The sequence below is a fragment of the Rhipicephalus sanguineus genome, chromosome 6 (assembly GCF_013339695.2).
Source record: "Rhipicephalus sanguineus isolate Rsan-2018 chromosome 6, BIME_Rsan_1.4, whole genome shotgun sequence".
NCBI lineage: Eukaryota > Metazoa > Arthropoda > Arachnida > Ixodida > Ixodidae > Rhipicephalus > Rhipicephalus sanguineus.
The window spans coordinates 85,696,797-85,715,402 of NC_051181.1; the positions used below are offsets into that span (position 1 = coordinate 85,696,797).

Consider the following 18,606-nt stretch of genomic DNA (forward strand, 5'->3'; position numbering starts at 1 on the left):
CGAAAGCTGTTACGAGATCATTTCACCGGCCGTTGTTGGCGCCGTAGTTGTCCGCCGCCGCCGGTGTCCGTAACGAGTATCGCTCGAAATAAAGAAAAAAATTCCAGGATGGAACGAGGTTCGAACCTGGGCCCTCTGCGTGGGAGCCCAGTATTCAACCTCAGCCATGCCGGTGCTTGAAACTGCTTCACAAAAACGTCCTATACAGGCTTCATGTCGGGAAGGAACCACATTAGCATATGTAATATAGCGTGGTAGAAGAGTAAAATAAGCACCAAGCGTCGCACAACGCGAATTCTGTAACCAGACGTCACACAATGCGAATTGCGCAACGAGTAGGTTGTTGAATGCTTCCAACTTATTGCAAAGGGCTCTGCCATAATTCTTCATCGTCATCAGGCACAGCATGAACAAAGTGCGCATAATGCCTTACATGCGTTCAGCAGGTACCAACGCTCTCCGTAGAATGACGAAAAATGGCACAGTGCCTGCTGCCCTACATCTCAAAAATTACAATGATTTATAGCGTAGTGGGTTCCTCGCAAGTGCACTTATATTGGTTGCCAAAGAAGCCCATAAGCGCATGATCCACTTCCTCGGGGTCTCAGTAAAATTACAATGATTTATAGCGCAGTGGGTTCCTCGCAAGTGCACTTGTATTGGTTGCCAAGGAAGCCCATAAGCGCATGATCCATTTCCTCGGGGTCTCAGTAAAGTTCTTCGGCCCCCGCCCCCCCCGCCGTCTTTCTTCTTTCTCCCACGTCAACGTATGTTATACAGCATGACGGGAGAGGGGAATAGCGACCGGGCGTCACCCAATGCAAATTACATAACTGATGGGCTGTTTAAAGGTTCCAACCCATTACAAAGGGCTGAGCCATAATTCTTCATCGTCATCAGTCGTCGCGTCAACAAAGTCCACATAATGCCTTACAGACTTGTAGCTGGTGCCTCGCGTCTCCGCAGAATGACGAATAATGGCTTATTAGGTGCTTCCCAACTTCACAAAAATTGTGATTTATGGCGTAGTGGGTACCTTTCTAGTGTACTTCTATTGTAGCCCCAAGAGAGCTTAACGGGCTCTAGAAACGCCGCTCTTCCAGCTTTCGCTGTGACTGTGCTGCGTTTCAGCGCAGGCCTGGCGTTTTTTTTTCTCATAGCACAAAGCCCGCAATACACGCTTCATTACAGAATGAACCCTCTCTACACTGTTGCTTTGTGGATGTTGAATAGAGCTGTGGTGTATCTTGATACCGCACCTGTTAAGAAAGGTGGTTCTTAACTCGCTTGTGAAGACGCTGCCGAGATCCGACTGTATTTCACTCGGAGAACCCACGCGGGAAAAGATCAAAAGGAGGGAGTCTACTATTTCTGCTAATGTAAAACAACGCAGCGGCAGTGCCTTAGGAAATTTAGTTGCAGGGCACACCATCGTCAAAAGATATTTACATCCCGACTTCGTCACTGGCAAGGGCCCCACAATGTCAACTACGACCCGACGACACGGCTCAGTAATTATAGGAACTGCAGTCACAGGGGCCTTGTGTTTCTCGTGTGGTCTCCCAGTTCGCTGACAAACATCACAACTACGAACAAACTCCTCCACATATTTAAAACGGCCTGGCCAGTAATAATCGCTTAGCAGCCTCGCTTTTGTCTTGCCTGCCCGATGGGAAAGTTCTAGTATGTTCTCACGGTACTTTAGAGGGACCACGATTTGGTCAGCGCTTGCGCCTTTCTTGTCCCGAAACTCTCGGTACAAAACGCCATTTCATTCATAGAACGAACCACTGCCTGCGCCTTGCTTTGCGACGCTTTGACGGCATTTTGTCAAGGTTAAATCCGTTTTCTGTTCTTCCATCAACGTGGCTTTGTCGACGGAAGATAACGCCTGAAAATCGCAGCTCGTGGGTGGAATGAAACACGGTGCCTGTTCGCCTTCCTTGTGGGCGGATTCATGCGTGTCTGAGCTTGCCTCATCGCTATTATCTGATTGACCCCGTTTTTGATCCTCGGCACTGACAACGCGTGACAATGGCTCTTGGTGAGCGGCGGTTTCTTTCGCCATCGACGTCGTGACAACCATTACAGGATTCATATCAAGTGTGACGCCTGGACTCAGCAATTCTTTTGCCGTTCTGTTTGATAGCAAATATGAACACTGTAGCATTACGCTATCCGAGACAGCTGCTTCGGTCTTAATTTCACCGAACGCCCCTTTCAATGTTACGTTTGCTACTGGTAATCTCAGAGTGCCTTCTTCCAAGGCTTGCCTTAAGCACACATAATCGCCTGTGAAGTCACCAGAATTTACTACGGAAGAGTGCACCACGTCATACGTTGCACCTGTGTCGCGCAAGGCCTTACATTCTCGGCCGTTAACTTCCATGTCATGTAGATAAGGTTGCAGCAAATCTTCGCCCTGCCCCGTAACGAACTGTATCGGCGATACCTTTCGAACGCGACACCCCGCAGCTACGTGTCCTGGTTTCTGGCACTTAAAGCACACGATAGACTTCCGCGCCTCAAAAGATCGGTTTAAATGTGAATCCAAAGATTCCTGCTTTGTGGTAATGTTATCTTTCTTCTCAGACTTTCTAAATTCCTTCTGCTCTGCTGTAGAGCCTCGTGCGCCTCGCATGTTTCTTTCTGCGTGAAAAGAACGGTGTTTTGCGCAGTAGTCATCTGCACACTCTGCTGCCTTGCGGGCCGTCCGCACATCTGGCTTATCGAGAATCCATTCCCTTAGTTTTTCAGGAAGTGTCGAGCAAAATTGATCTAGTGTGATTTCCTCAAACATTTTCGCCTTGTCATCGAACACGTCAGCACCTTTTAGCCAATCTTCTTGGAGGCTTGCTAGCCTGTACGCGAACTCTGATTAAATTTCGTTCGGTTTCTTAACCGATTTCCTAAATTGAAGCCGGAAAGCTTCAGGTGACAACTTGTACTTTGCTAACAAGGCCCTTTTTACGTCTTGGTAACATCACGCTTCTTCAGCAGATTAACCTAGCTAGAATTTGTGCGGCTTCCGCCGGCAACAAACTCAGAAGCCTTTGAGGCCACGACGTCAGATCAAAGCCCATTCTTGTGAAAGTGCGCTCAAAGTTTGTCAAAAAGAGCCCCAATTCACTAGCAATAACAAAAGGCTGAAGAAAACCTCTCATGCCATAATTGACAGCACTCGGCTCTGCCTTAGCGGCCAGAGACCGCTTTAGCTGCTCCAATTGGCATTGTTTCAGTTCCTTTTCTCTGTTCTCACTTTGCGTTTTCTCTGCACTTAATCAACTGCTTCAGCAATTTCGTCGGCACTCGCCCCATATGCTGAAATTTTGCCCACAATTTCGGGTTTTCGAATAGCTTTGCTAACCTCCAAGCCGAGTTCGTCTGCTACGGCCAATAAATCTACCTTTAGCAAGCTATTCAAATTCATGTTCACTACCGTAACGGTGACAAAAGTCCTCTAAGCCGCCTTTTCTATTTCCCTGAATGGAAATTATAACACTCGGCGTACCAGAGAACAAAGCCAAAGCCTCACCGACTGCTGCCGCAGAGCTCCCGGGGGTCCGCCATCCCACCGCTGCCACCAGCTGTTACGTATGGCCGAGTTGGACTCCAAGCCGGGAGAAGACGCCTCGAGAAGGAAGAACGTACTTTTTAATGCGGCATGCTTGCCGAAAGAAGGCGTACAAAAAAAAGCGCCCACGGCATGATCCGCAGTCCTTTATAAAGGAACGCCGTGATCAAAGGGCGAGGGAGAACATATCAACGCACATGCGCGATAGCAGATTATCGTCCGGAACAGAAGAGCCAGACTTGGGCGCCAGATGATAGGCGGTGAGCGGTGCGCAAACGCAACAGTATTTATTCACTTACGTCACGCGAGCGAGTCATTCTGGGACCGTCCGCCATTTTGTTGAACTGGCGTGCCAAGACAGCGCTAGATTCGGTGGCAGTAAACCGTACGGTGGGCGTTATCGAGAAGGCAATCTTTGTGACATGGTGTTTTGTGCTGTTTTTGGGCGCAACAATCGGTTTCAGACGAAGGCAGAGAATCTAAAGAGCAATGCACCAGATCCACGCTTCTTTAATATACCTAAGGTGCGGATAAATGAATGTGAAAAGACGAGGACGCTGTAAAAAAGGAGCCGGCAAGAATGGTTGGCCAGAATCAACCGGAAACGCCTCGACACCGACATAGATTTTAAGGTGTCGTCGAAGCACTTCATTTCAGATAACATTGTATATTTATTTTTCCATTGCCTTTAGGCGTCACGCCGTGGAGAAACGATAACGAAAAAAATTACACCATCTTCCGCTAGAGGGGACCATGAGGCGATGCGAAGCCGGAGCACTTGCACGATCGCGTTCCGTTGGCGTTCGTTGCGCATGCTACCCACCTCGGTCACATTGTTATCGAACGAAAGTCGGTCGCACACGTTGCAGCTGTGCCCGATGCTCCGGTCGAGGAATTCGCGCTGAAACCGGGCGTCGGCATCGTCGAAGCCCGGGCGTTGAAGTTGTCTAGCGAGGCGTTCTGCAAAGGCGTTTGACTCGCGTCGTCTGTCCGCGGCCGACGCGTTGGCTCGACGCTTCGCTTCGACGTCGGCGTTGCGTACGGCGGGATTTGCTTGCCGACGCTGCCGTTGCGTTTCGGCATGCCGAGCCCGTGTTTCATACCTAGCAGTTTCCCGCCGACGTGGCTCAAATGGCAACGTCGGAAATGGGAGGGAAATGGGAGAGGGGCAGTGGTGAGGGGGAGGGCGAGTGAGAAGGAGGTGTGTGGAGAGGGTTTGCGCATGCGCAGTAAGGATGGTCGCGCCGCACACCGTTTGAGCTCCGCCATAAGATGCTTCGCATCTAAAAAGCAGTGCATGATGGACACTGCTGCGCTCGTGGTAAATAAACGTAGTTAACCTCAATATAAGCGTAACACTTTTGGAGTGGTGGCTCGGGATATCCAACCAAGCAACACGGCTCTGCAACTACCTGATCTACGCCGAAGCTGCCGCATTGCTTGGCTGCCCCCGTTACTGCTGGTGGTCGAGATGTCTCGAGGTGAAGGTGGAACCTGGAATCCCGCAGCTGAAGTCCCTGCACCACCAGTTCCGCAGCTGGTCCTTGGCAGCATGACCACATGATAGAGCCCCGTACTTTCGGCGTCTCTCATAATCATATCGTGGTTTTGGGACGTTAAACCCCAGATATTATTATTATTACTTTCGGAAGCAAATCTGGCGAAGACGTGGACGAGTGGCGCACACACTACAAGCAAATACTATTAGTGGGACGCGGCAACTCAGCTGACCAACGTGGCGTTTTTCTTGACGGACACGCCGCACATATGGCATGAGAACCACGAGGACACCCTGACGACGTGGGATCGTGTTCGCATATTATATATATGGCTGACAATACCACGATTGTCAGCGCATTTTCATATGAGTGTGTAATTATTACGGGGACAGGGTCGTGCCAACGACGGTAACAGGTAAAACATCCTGGCATATGAGTGTGAGCGGTTTGTTCTGAAGCACGGTCTACTAGGGCTTCGAAATGAACTGAATAAGCTGAGTGATAATATCGGCTACCGGCCCGGTAACCGTCGGCGGTGAAGCGGCCAGCGACCTTACATAGAACACGGCGACTCTCTGTCGGTAATCGGCTACGTCGCTGTGTGGTTGCCGCGGACGGATTCCGAGCACACGTTCCACGGCAAGCGAGTCTTGACGTTGAAAACTCGTTCAATCCACGAAAGGCAACAGGCTGACGGTTAACATGAATGGAACTCTGGTATTATGCACGCCATGCAACATCCTTTAAATGACACCGAGGCGCCGGTGCTATGTATATGCTTAGCGGTTTTGTATTTTATACCAAACACGCAAGTTCTCTTCAGGCATGCTCCCAGCAAAAACATGAGTGACCTCCTATATATTTTCACGAATGTCATTAAAAAATGTCTCTATACGTATCAGTGAACGCTACATGCAATAACGACCTCCACTGCACTAACACACCGGCGGGCGTAGCGACCCATTGGTTCATATAAACACCGTTCTTTTACAACCGTGGCCGTGGTGTGATGTGGTGTAGTGACATAGGCAATAAAGAAAGAAAAAAAAACGGGGTGTAGTGCTTAGCTTGCGCGCTTGCTGATCGTGAGTTCGAATCCGCGTGTTTGTTGTGAATTTTTCTGTGGTTTATTTCTGAATGTAATATGTGTATGTGGATTATGTCTGCCGTAAAAAAATGTGCCTAAGCCTTCAAATCCCCAATTAGAGCTTAAAATGTGACCTAAAATCAATTTTTTTTCGTCGCTTTTTTTTATCGTGGGAGCCGCCAAATTGCCTAGCGGGCGGCACCGTCTCTGGTCTGGCAACCCACTGGCATGTGCAAAGCTCCGCTACAGTGTACTAGAAAGGGCAGTGAAGCGGGCGGAGGCACCGACCCATAGGGGCAGGTGACGCCGCCGCTGGCGAACGAAGCGGCGGCGCTGCAGTCGCTCAATCTTGAAGGCGGGTGACTCGTACCGCCGACTCCTTGGCTGGAACGCGCTTGTTTGGAAGTGATTCTCCCGCTTTTCTCTCAGTGTGTGATGCTATAACGTGCGAATGGCTCCTAAAAAACAACGCTTGAACCATTTCTTCGCTCCTGGTGCAGCACAGCGTACTCTCGAAGCAAACAAACGGCGAAGCTTTCGTTGTTTAAAGCGCCCGCAGACCCAGAGCGAAGAAACGAATCGGGACGTTATTTGCTACTGAACGTTATTCAGTGGACGCAAACTTCATAGCGAGAGTGTTATGGATGTGTTGCACATGATTCATCATGCTTCCCCATTGCAGGTCGATTAAGAAATTCACGCTAAGAGCCTATAAGAGTACGCAGTTTTGGGTTTTACGTTATTATATGCTACTGTACTTTTTTGTGACAGGCGGGAATAAGTCCATTCTGCTGAGGAAACAATTTTGCCAAGCACCTCAAACTAAGCAGGCTAAACTAGCTGCATGGCAACTCTCTCAGCATGCATTATACTTTTGCCTTCCTCACCTGCTGTTATTTCTGAGATTTTCTGAGCTTTACCTTGCCAGTTGTGAGGATTTGCTGAATCAAAGCAAGCGGCTTCCCTTTTGTACAGTAATTCAGTTGTTTTTCTACCCATTACTATGGTAATGCTCTCATTGCATTAGTGTGAAAAACAATGTCATATATCAATGCTCTGTGCCCTACTGCCTCATGTGTGTACTCATATTCTGTAATGCATTGTCTGTGATGCATTGTCATATTAATTCACTGATTACGGAGACCATGACCTTGTGTCCACTTTGTGAAATGCTGTAGCTCGTTTAACTGCTCGCCGAAGCCTGCACGGTCCCTATCAATAAAATCGGCTGCTAATTGCCAGTTTAAGGAAGTTCCCACTTGGCTTTCTGCATGCATCAGTGCTGTGCTAGACCTATTTTTTAGCTTACTTGCCTTGTGTTTCGGGCATGATTTCTATAAATTGTTGCTGTGGGCGTATATGACTGTTCAAATTCGTGCACAAATGTTTTATTATAGCTGTCTCAGCAACGAGACCAGCTGATTCTGCGTGACGTTGTACATTTGCGCGATCACCTTTTTTTTCTTTTTTTTTCAGGCCTTGTGCAAAGAGAACGAGCGCACTGTGTAACTGTTTAGTTTAAACGTACTTTGATAGTTGCGGCGACTAGCTACGTTTTTAATTCTTTTCTCACACGGCTTCCCTATTGCGATTACCCAAGATCCGAATGTACTCGCTCTCTATCAGAGATTCGTCCGCACTTTCAAGTTCTGTAAGCTAAACAAACTCAATCCTGATTGCTGAAACGGTTGAATATGTTCCAATTGGGCTCAACTGCGATGGAAAGTGTCCGTGTTTTCAAGAGCGTGGCTCTATTCAAGCGGGGAGTACTTTCTCAAAATTCGTTTTCATCTGTGGGAAAACCAATCTAGTCTTGTAGCTTCTGGTCCTTAGCAGATAATACAGACTAAATAAGCGAAGTGCTTACGCGCAAACACCTGAACCACAGACACAGCGCGCGCATAGCACATGCGAGCGTCGCCGTGGTTGCTACGTTTCGCGTGCTCCTCTTCAAGATTGGTCGATCGCAGCGCCGCCGCTGCTGGCGACGCCGCCGGAGTCACGCGGAGGCTGCCGCCCGCTTCACTGCCCCTTCTAGTACACTATAGCTCCGCTAGAGTGACCTAGAATAGGGGGAGTGTCCAAAGCGCCAGCTCCCGCGTGGGCCTTTTGCTGTGAACTACCGCGCCGCGCCGCTGCTGCACCGGACCCGTGGGCTTTCCGCGCTCGGGAAGCGCGCGGAAAGCGAGGGGTGTCTGCTAGGCGCTGTAGTTTCAGGCGCCGCGTTTCGACACAAGGCACTTGAAGTCTACTTAACTTTTATAATGTGGTGCGGAATGGAGCTTATCCATCTTTAGGCGTTGTGTTAGTGCTGGGGCAACAACGGAATGCAAAAAATCATGTGACAAGCGGTATCAGCGTGGCCTAGTTCCGGTCACAGAGTTCGAGAACGTTGGTGCGTGTGTAAAAACGCGCAAAACGGACACGCACACGCAAAGAACGAAAACAAAAAACCTTATTCGCACGAGCAATCGGGCAATAGCATCACGCATGCTCGAATTAAGAGTAATAAAAAAAGTAAATCGCACGTGCAGTCAGCTGAAATACTTGCACGCAGTGACCGCTTCACACTACGAGCTTTTTACTCGTGGTCGCCACTGGTTTGCTCACCATACGCACACCGCTTTACTCGACAATTCATTAGCATCCACTAGCTCTTTATTATGGACGGAGCACACCGGGAAGACGCAAGGCAAACAAAAAAAGAAAAAAAAAAGAGTAGAGACGGCCATACGACCGCAATGCTGTTGGCTTATGTTTTTGCTTATGAGGTTGCGTACAACAAGGCTCACCGTGCGCAAACGTTTGAAAGAAAAGCAATGCCAGGTAAACTAACTTTATTCCACAAGATTTCGCATAAAAGGTGTAATATAGAAAATGCTTTACAAAAAACTTGGACCATCTCCCCGAAGGGAACCCTGATGGGATGCGAAGCAGCAGCGGTGCGCACGGCGTTGACCCGTTTGAAAAGGGCGTCGACGCGGGTGCTGGAAGAACGGTTTGAAGCGAAACTCGGTGTAGCGTATACTCGAGTAAACGTTTGTTTGAAACGCAAAGACACGGGAGGCGGGTTGGGTTTCGTGTAAGTTTCATTAAAGCGTTTGGCAACACTTCGTAGTCGTTGTTTCTTCAGAGTCGAGACACGGGCGCTGGACCGGAGCAGGCGCGCGTTTCGCCTTGACTACCACGGGTGAAGCGAGAGAGAAGTGACACGTTCATAGGTGTTGCGAGCGGGCGGAGCAGCCGGCAGCTGCGGGCGCTACGGCGAGCATGCTGCGGGTGAGGGAGAGAGTGACGTCAGCGCGCACCTGCGAGGGAAGCGTGCGAGGGGAGTGTGACGTCAACGCAAAGCTGTGGCGTGCCCTACTTGGCAACGCTCCAACACCTACGGCGAGGGGAACGCGTTGCGGTGCATTCGTACGGACGCACGTAACGTACGGCGTTACACACGTGAGTCAAAGAGCTGCTTCGCATCTAATATCCAGATATCATGCAACAAAGTTACAAATGCCCCCATTATTGCTGTACAAGCTGCCTGAACCAAAATGCGGTAAGAAATCGACAAATAGAATTGTAATATCTCAATCACTTCAGAAAATTGTTCAAATGCAGAGATCTCTTATGTACCTAGCCTGAAAAAATGCAACATGCGGTAATATATATATATATATATATATATATATATATATATATATATATTATCGCGCGAGATGCGTGCATTGCTTCAAGCCTTCACTATACGAAATGAAAACAAACAACTTATTCTCAACTTCAGATGTTTTCACGGTTCTCGGAGGTTAGCGTTCGCCCGGTTCAGAGACTTTACAAAAAGATGTGGACGAGTAGTTACATAAGATACAACTGTTGGACGAGTAGTTACATCAATTACAATTGTTTCCGCGGCAGTTGAGTGCGCGCCAACAGGGCAGCCGACCGCAATTTCCAGCTTTTTCCTGATGACCTCAATATAGCGTCCACCACAATTTCGTGCTGATGCTCCGGAGTACTTAAATAGCGAGTCTGGTCATCTCTTGAATAAATATAGAGATGACCAGACGGGTAAAGCAAGCCTCTTTTGTCCCGCAGACGCGTGCAATCAGCTGGTCTGAACTGAGAATCACGTTTGTTTTCGGGCGATCGCTCGTAACGTGAAGTGAGGCATGCACGATGATGCACTGTTATCGTTTCATTTACTTTGATTTGTCTTGTTTTTTTTTTAAGGTAGAGACTTAGATGCCTCATCAAACACGAAAATTGACCGTCGGCGTCCCGCGTAGCCAACACGAGTGATGCAAAATGTCATCACGCGGTGACGTCAACAGAACTTGTGACGTTACTATGACGTCATTCAACGTGACGTTATATGATGACGCCATCGCATGACAAGGTCGCTTTGCATTGCCTCCGTGATCGGTGGCCGATCACAGAGGCAATGTAAAAGCAGGTGAGGTGCAGAAAGGTTGCAATACCTTCGATCCGGTCGGTAGTCCGAAACCACGTTATGTACAGAAGAAAGCCTTCGGAGAGGGGCGAGGGAGGATCAATGCATCGACTGACGAAAAAGATGGCTTTCGTTTTCGAGTCATCTCAGGAGAATTAATGCATAAGAGCCCATGTGTTTTTTTTTTTCATGTAATTTTTTCGCATACATTTTACCTATGCGGTCAGTTCTTCAAAATGTACGGCTAAGCCTAACATGTTTACATCGATACATGTGACCACCACGTTTTTCATAACCTGACGGAAACGAATCGTCAGACCACACATCGTCAGAATTATTTCTGGCTACAGAAAGCGGGTTTGCGTGCTACACACCATATTATTATTGTTAGTCGTTACGCAAATGGCAAGCATGTCAAGTTAGTAATGCCATGACCTATCGGTCGTGTTGGGCATACGTACATTCGTGCCCCACCGTGCTAATTTTCGTGTATACCACGTGAACGAGACGCGAGTAATTTTTTTACTTTTGGTACCGCGTCCACGCCGACTGACACATTCGGCTTCGCATGAAATGGCTTGAAATGGCAGGGCGCCGTAGGCAGCCTTGTAAAACAAATCGAATGCACGACATAGAATATGATATGAAGGGTGCAACCGCGTTAGCGTGCATGAGCTAGTTACTACGTGGATTATGTGTTTCGTTCTCCTGGTTATCTCCAGTTTATTCTTTCCTGCAGCAAGTTTTCGTTCGTCATTCCACACGAAAGTAAGTTAAGCGCCTTTTCTCACGCTGAAGTGCGCGCAGGATGCGTTCCTCAAACAGCCGCGGAAGTGTGGACCAATGCGGTGACAAACCAGCTGAAAGAATTATTTATTTTTTATTTATTTATTTTCACATACTGTTAACCCTTTGCAGGGTTTTTACAGGAGTGGGAGCGAAGGGGAACAAAAAGAAAAACAGAAAACATTCACATCAATAGTAACAATCAATTTTGGACCGAGCAGCCTTTCTCAACAAGTTCAATTTAAGGAGGCTGCATGCACGAAATAAAGTGGTAGTGGGCGCATTATACATATTTTACACCCGTAGAAAAGAAAAGAAGGATAATAAATCACAGCTGTAAAAGTTGGTGCAAATACAAATGTTGGCAAGCAAGTCAATTCAAGGAAGTAAACAAGGAAATGAAAATACAGTACATACTATGTTATCAGCGTTATGATTAAGTGCTATGTGTATTTTGCAACATTGCTAGAAAGTCATCAACTGTACGCTGTTCGGCTATAAGTCGGTCAAGAGCATTCCATTCTCGAATGCATCTAGGAAAAAAAGAATAATAGAATGTGTTATTGTTGCAAGAGTACTCTTGGAGTGTGTGATCATGTGTGTGACGTGTTTGCCTTGTTGTCTTGGTTTTCACGTATTTAGCGTGGTCTATTTTAAAACAGTTGTGCAATAACAGGTATAAGAACTTTAGGCGATGAATTTTTGCTCGACTTTCGAGTGTCGGCAAGTCTGCGTGGCGTAGTAATTGTGTTGGGGAGTCGAGGCGACGATACCGGTTAAAAATAAATCTAATCGCTTTGCGCTGCACTCTTTCAAGCGTGCTGATACCACTATCCGTGAATGGAAACCAGATTATGTTCGCATACTCCAAGATTGGTCTGACAAGTGTGACGTATGCTAGAAGCTTAGTGTCGCGGTCAGCGTGGCGCAGCGTCCGCTTAAGGAAGAATAATTTTTTTAAGGCTTTCTCGGCTATGTTTTCTAGGTGCACTGTCCAACTGAGATCGGAAGTTATAGTCACACCAAGATATTTATACTGGCTTACATTTCGTAGCACGATGTTGTTGTAACCGTAATGGAAGGGTAGGCATGATTTCTTTTTTGTTACTTGCATGGCGACTGTTTTGTCAGAATTAATCACCATTTGCCAGTTAGAACACCATCGCACAACGTCGTTCAGGGCATCGTTCAGTTCAGTTTGGTCACTGGGGCTTTTAACCTGTTTGTACAATATGCAGTCATCTGCAAAAAGCCTAATGTTTGCGTTAATGTTGACTGTTAGATCGTTTATGAATAGAAGAAATAATATCGGTGCCAAGACGGATCCCTGAGGAACACCGGACGTAACGTTTAATGTGTCAGAGACGTGATCACTGCAGTGTACAAATTGTTGGCGACCGGACAAATAGTTGGATATCCAACGGGTCACTGGCCCATCCCCGAGTTTGCAAACCAGCTGGAAAACTAGCTTTTCATGGGAAACCCGGTCGAACGCTTTTGAAAAATCCATAAAGATTATATCAATTTGGGAGTGTTGATTGATGGCTTCGGCCAGATCGTGAATTGTTTCAGCTAGTTGTGTTACGGTCGATAGGCCTCTCCGAAAACCGTGCTGGTTGGGGTGTAATAGGTTATTTTCTTCGACAAGCTTTGTAATGAATTTAAGGATAATGTGCTCGAGTAGCTTACAGCTAGTGCAAGTTAAGGAAATGGGCCTGTAGTTTGATGGAGTCGATTTGTCCCCAGATTTATGCACTGGGATTATTTTTGCAAGTTTCCATTCAGAGGGAATCTGCGAATCTTGAATAGATTTTGTAAATAGTAAGCGCAGGTACATACTAACCGGTTCCGCATACCGTTTGAGAAAAGCGTTCGGTATCCCATCTGGACCACAACTCTTTTTATCATCGAGGTTTAACAGCAGATTCAGTATACCGCTTTCAGTTATTTCCGGAGTTTCAGATAACTTCTTGTCGGTGGGTGGCCTAATCTCGGGATGATGCACTAGTCCATTATCGATCGTAAAGACGGACTGAAAGTAGCGGTTGAAATTGTCTGCCTTATCTTTTGTGTCTATCGAGGGGGAGGCGTTTTGGCCACTGTGTTTGCCACTTACATAGCGCCAAAATTTTTCTGGCGAGGTTTTGATGAATTTTGCTAGCGTGGTACCAAAATAGTGAATTTTTGAAGAGCGTACTTTGCTTTTCAGTGTTCTTGATAAAGTGGCGATCTGAGCGGTGTAGCCAGCTCGTGAGCTAGACCTCCTAGCTTTCCTCAGCCTACTGATTTTACGTTTTATATGAATTATGTCGCGTGTGATCCAGGCATTATGCTTTCTTGTAATTTTTCGCTGTGTGGGGACAAAGTTCTCAATGCAATGAATGACACGTGCCTTGAATTGTAACCATATGTGATCCATTGATAAATTTTTGTCCATGCAAAGATCATAGAAGGCAAGAAATTCGTGATTAAGATATGTTATTATTGCTGCGTCGTCTGCTCTGTTGAAGGCAAGAACGTGTCTATCGGGGCTATGGATTCTAGAAAGACCAGATAGAGGCAGTGTGCATAGGACTGAGCTGTGATCAGATATTCCGTCTAAGATTTCGATGCGCGCCTGGTCTTCTGGAAAATGGTCACTAACGAGCACAACATCTAGAATAGAGCTGGATACGCCCTGTACACGTGTGGGGACGCGCACCAGCTGTTCGAGGTTAAAATTGAACAACATATCTAATATGACGTCATTTGCAGCACTTCGCACTTTTTTTGATGACCATTCTATTTCAGGCAGATTGAGATCTCCAGCCATGATGATCATACCACCCGTCACGTGATCGTGCATATAATCCAGAAGAAGTTCCAGATAACTTGCCTCAGCATTAGGTGGTCGGTAAATAACTCCAACAAATACACAGCCCTTTTGCAGCTGCACCTTGCACCACACCGCTTCAATGCTAGGGTTGCCCGGTAAGACAGAGTAGCGCAATTCCTTCTTGAAAAAAGTGCCACGCCCCCTCCTCTAGTCTCTCTATCTTTGCGCACAATCACATAACCTGGCGGCGTGACCTCATGGTCTAGGATGTCCGAGTACAGCCATGTTTCCGTGACAGCAACTATGTCAGGTTTAATTTCTAGAAGGAGAGCTTCGAATTGATCTACTTTATTTACAAGACTACGTGCGTTCACATTCAACAGGGTTACTTCTGTCGACTTCGAGTGACTCTTTTTTCTATGCCAACTTCGTTTTTTTTCACTGCAATTATATCTTCTCGTTCACTATCCCAAGCAAAAAGTTGACCGTTGATTCGCACTTTATCGTGCACCAGTGACACCCTTTCTTGCCTGTCCCGGTGTTCTTTCGTTCGATCCCACAGTTTCTTTCTAATGTCCCGAGTATTACGAGAAAAGTCTTCACTGATAGAGAAACCTGAGCCCTTCAGCTTCGAACACTGTCTGAGGATTGAAACTTTGTCTCGATGATCGAGTAGTCTTAGAATAATGGGTCTGGGTCTAGATATATCAGCTGGCTTCTTTTTTCCTAGACGGTGGATTATTTCGATTCCCTTGGTTTTTATCTGTAGCACACCATCTAAAATCTTCTTTTCGACCAACTCGACAAGCATGTCTGGCGATTCATTTTGTTGCTCTTCAGCACCGTAAATGACAAGGTTGGACCGACGGCTCCGGTTTTCTAGATCATCCACTTTCATTTGCATAGCCTTTAGGTTTTTTTCTAAGTTAGATATTCGTTTATTGCACTCAGTGACCTGTTTTTCAAGGCCAGTTATCTTTTCAAGTTTTTTGTCAATCGCGTCAAGTCTGGTGTTTGTTACGGATTTTTCTTTCTTAATATCTTGAATGTCTCCTGCAATTTGCTTTAGCTGTTCGGCTATGGCGTCTAGTGCAGGGCCTGGGTTCAACTCAACATCTCCGCTCAACAGTAGCAACAAACGCAAGGAAACAATCAGTTTACAAAAGGCTTCACGAAGCGACCGTGGGCACGGCAGCAGAATTAGGCAGACATCGTTACTGCGAAATGACTTGTCATAGCGTCTGCTCACCTGCGGGATAAACAGGAACGGGTTTGAAGGCCGCATCTTTACGACGCCGCCGTGCCCACTGCCGATTGTGCCGTAAGCGCTGTCTTTTAAAGGATCGTTCCATGGTGACGTCATCGGTGATCCCAGAGGCTCTGACGATGTAACACCAGCGCCATCGTTGAAGGACCGGTAGCGTTCGTCAGTTGAGGCTGGGTTTATCAGCAGATCCATATCGCCGTTGAAAGTAGGTCGAAGCATTGGTTGTCGCTCCGCACATGCTGCAGAAAGGCCTAGAAGAAGCAGCAGGGTTCCAATCTGCGGGATAAACAGGAACGGGTTTGAAGGCCGCATCTTTACGACGCCGCCGTGCCCACTGCCGATTGTGCCGTAAGCGCTGTCTTTTAAAGGATCGTTCCATGGTGACGTCATCGGTGATCCCAGAGGCTCTGACGATGTAACACCAGCGCCATCGTTGAAGGACCGGTAGCGTTCGTCAGTTGAGGCTGGGTTTATCAGCAGATCCATATCGCCGTTGAAAGTAGGTCGAAGCATTGGTTGTCGCTCCGCACATGCTGCAGAAAGGCCTAGAAGAAGCAGCAGGGTTCCAATCTGCGGGATAAACAGGAACGGGTTTGAAGGCCGCATCTTTACGACGCCGCCGTGCCCACTATATATACAAGATCCCCGTTTCACAACACACAAACTAACAAACGCGTTTTCTGTGTGATGAGTCGCTGCTGTATTATGTTGCAGTGACGCAGTATTAAATATTGCCCAAATTTCCGCAATTTTAGCTAATAGCGGCCAAAATATCACGCGCGTAGCAGACGCTCGCCGCTTTGACGCGGCTTCCGCCGCGGAGAAAGCCCATGGGTCCGGCATGGCAGCGCCGCGGCGCGGAAGTTCACCGCAAAAGGCCCTCGCTCCTCCCATGTATTCGCGCGGCGCTTTGGACACTCCCCCTATTCTAGGTCACTCTAGCTCCGCCTTTGTATGGAAGGCATGCGTGCGGCTGCAGTTGCAGTCGGTTTTTTTCGTTCTGGCGCGCTGAATTTCGTATCAAGAGATGCAGTCTACGTAGGAAGTGAGTCTGTGAGACGTCCTGAAATAGTTTGATCCGATGAGGGTCAATGACGTTAATATATGGCGGCGCGAACGTGTCGCAAGTGGTAGATGTCATATATTTTTCGGCACTGTCTGTTGGAAAACCACGCACACAAGTATTTCGACTCGCTCTAGCAGGGCGAGCAAGTTCCGCCACTCTTAGGGTATACAATGAATTTTTTGTCTTGGATTGTAATCTTTTAAGTTTTTTTTTTCATTCACGGTGTGTGTATACTGTCGCACCGACGACCGCTCGTACATGCGACGACCGCTCGTACACGCAGTCTGAATTTCATGGCGCAGCATCTGTTTGTTGCTCACAAACAGTGGCCTGCCTTTTTTTAATTTTTTAAGTGACCGCTTATTACTCGCTCGTTTATTGCCCACCGGTGTGGACGAAGTTAGAGCTGTTTACAGGGAAGGGCTGGTACATAAAAACGATGCTGATGTTGACATGCCGGCACGCTTCTTTTTCTTTTTTCTTTTAAGAGTCGTGATATTTGATTGGATTTCGGCGGCGATAAGATGAAGATGGTTAACGAATTTCTTCTGCCGGTGAGGCACCAAGCGCGACCGGACTCCAGCCTTTGATCGGCATCTTAACACAGCGCACACACACGAACACAGAACAATAAGGAAACGACGACACGAGCGCTCGTACGACACGAGGCATCGTAGGTGATTCGCGTTTTTTTTTGTTAATTTTTATAACTTCGTATATCAGATGCACTGTTCTTGCCAAATTAATGATGTCGTTCGCAAAGCTAAGTAGCAAAATTGGCAGTTCGAGAAACACTTGACAAGCGTAACAACGTGGTTTTTGCATCGCGCTTAGTATTTGTCGGACATGGTTCTTGACCACGTAAAAATTTGTCTTCCTGAGGTAGTTGTTCTACACACGAAGCGACAGGATTACTATTTTTTTTACTATTCGGCTTTCATGTCCCTCATCGTATACGATACACCCCGCTGTCTTATGGAAGTTATAACCTCACGACAAAGATCTCACCGCGTCCTTTTGGAGTATTGTTCATTGAATGATCGGGTTTTACAAGGCTGGTGCGGAGCAACAATTAAACGTATGATGCCGGTAACCCCGCTGCGAAGTGAGGGATTTCTCGTTCGTGCGTGATACCGGTAAACGTCAACTGCAGCGATCACCGCGCTGAGCCGAGCTACGAAGCTAATTGTTAGATCAAACACATCATATTAAAATATCATGATAAAACAAAGCGAGAACAACTCAGGCGGCTACTGAGTGGTGCTTAGATGTTTTGCACCTTACCGGATAGGGCCGTATATACTTGACCGCTTATGTTGTTCGCAAATCTGGCCATATCCGATTAATATTTGACTGCGTGGAACGCCGGCGATTCCGGATCTATTGCGGCACTTGCCGATTTAGAACCTGTGACGTGACACAAACGATGTACGTTGAAGAGTTTGTAACCGCACACACTCCGCGTTTGGTGATGCACATCGCATACTTATTCAGACAGCAGTTTCCTTTTTCCAGTAGCTGCTAAAACAACCAAAACCGGCACAGTGGTTTCCCATTGACTTTTCGTTCGCTGACATCGCAATAAATGAGAACAAAATCAACAGGTCGACCTAAAAGACTCAAAAATTGTTCGAAAACGCCAATAATCCAAGCACCAGCCCGCACACTTCGCGCCGTCGTGCACGAGCCAGAAAGGAGGAAAGCGCTGGTTGTCAGTTCGGTTTTCCTCGCCCGATGCAACGGTCTATAGCTAGGACGCGCCATAGCTGGGAAGCACCTTTGGTAGGACTCACCGTAGCCAGGACAGCTGGTCACGTGGAACGAGGAGATCTCTATAACCGGCCTTCAACTAGCCGGGATTCGAGAAGAAAATCTCCGGCCTATATTGAGTCCCGCCTATGAGATGAGCCGCTGAGAAAGCTACTACGCCGAGGGACGGCTACAGGCGGCGCCGCCTACAGGTTGTGCCAGCTAAACAAACACTCTATAGGCGTTAGATTTTTCGTGTCGTTACCGAGCTATAGACTGACACTTTAAGCAGGACATGATTAGGAGTGCAGCCAAGACGGTT

General features: G+C 47.4%; 1 protein-coding gene across 1 annotated transcript; it reads right to left on the minus strand.

Annotated features, from left to right (window-relative positions):
• Positions 1 to 14,488: 14,488 nt before the first annotated feature.
• Positions 14,489 to 16,092, minus strand: LOC119395978 (uncharacterized). The gene has a single exon (XM_037663008.2). The coding sequence runs from the start codon at positions 16,073 to 16,075 to the stop codon at positions 14,588 to 14,590; it is 1,488 nt and encodes a 495-aa protein (XP_037518936.1). The 5' UTR covers positions 16,076 to 16,092; the 3' UTR covers positions 14,489 to 14,587.
• Between the last annotated feature and the right edge of the window lie 2,514 nt (positions 16,093 to 18,606).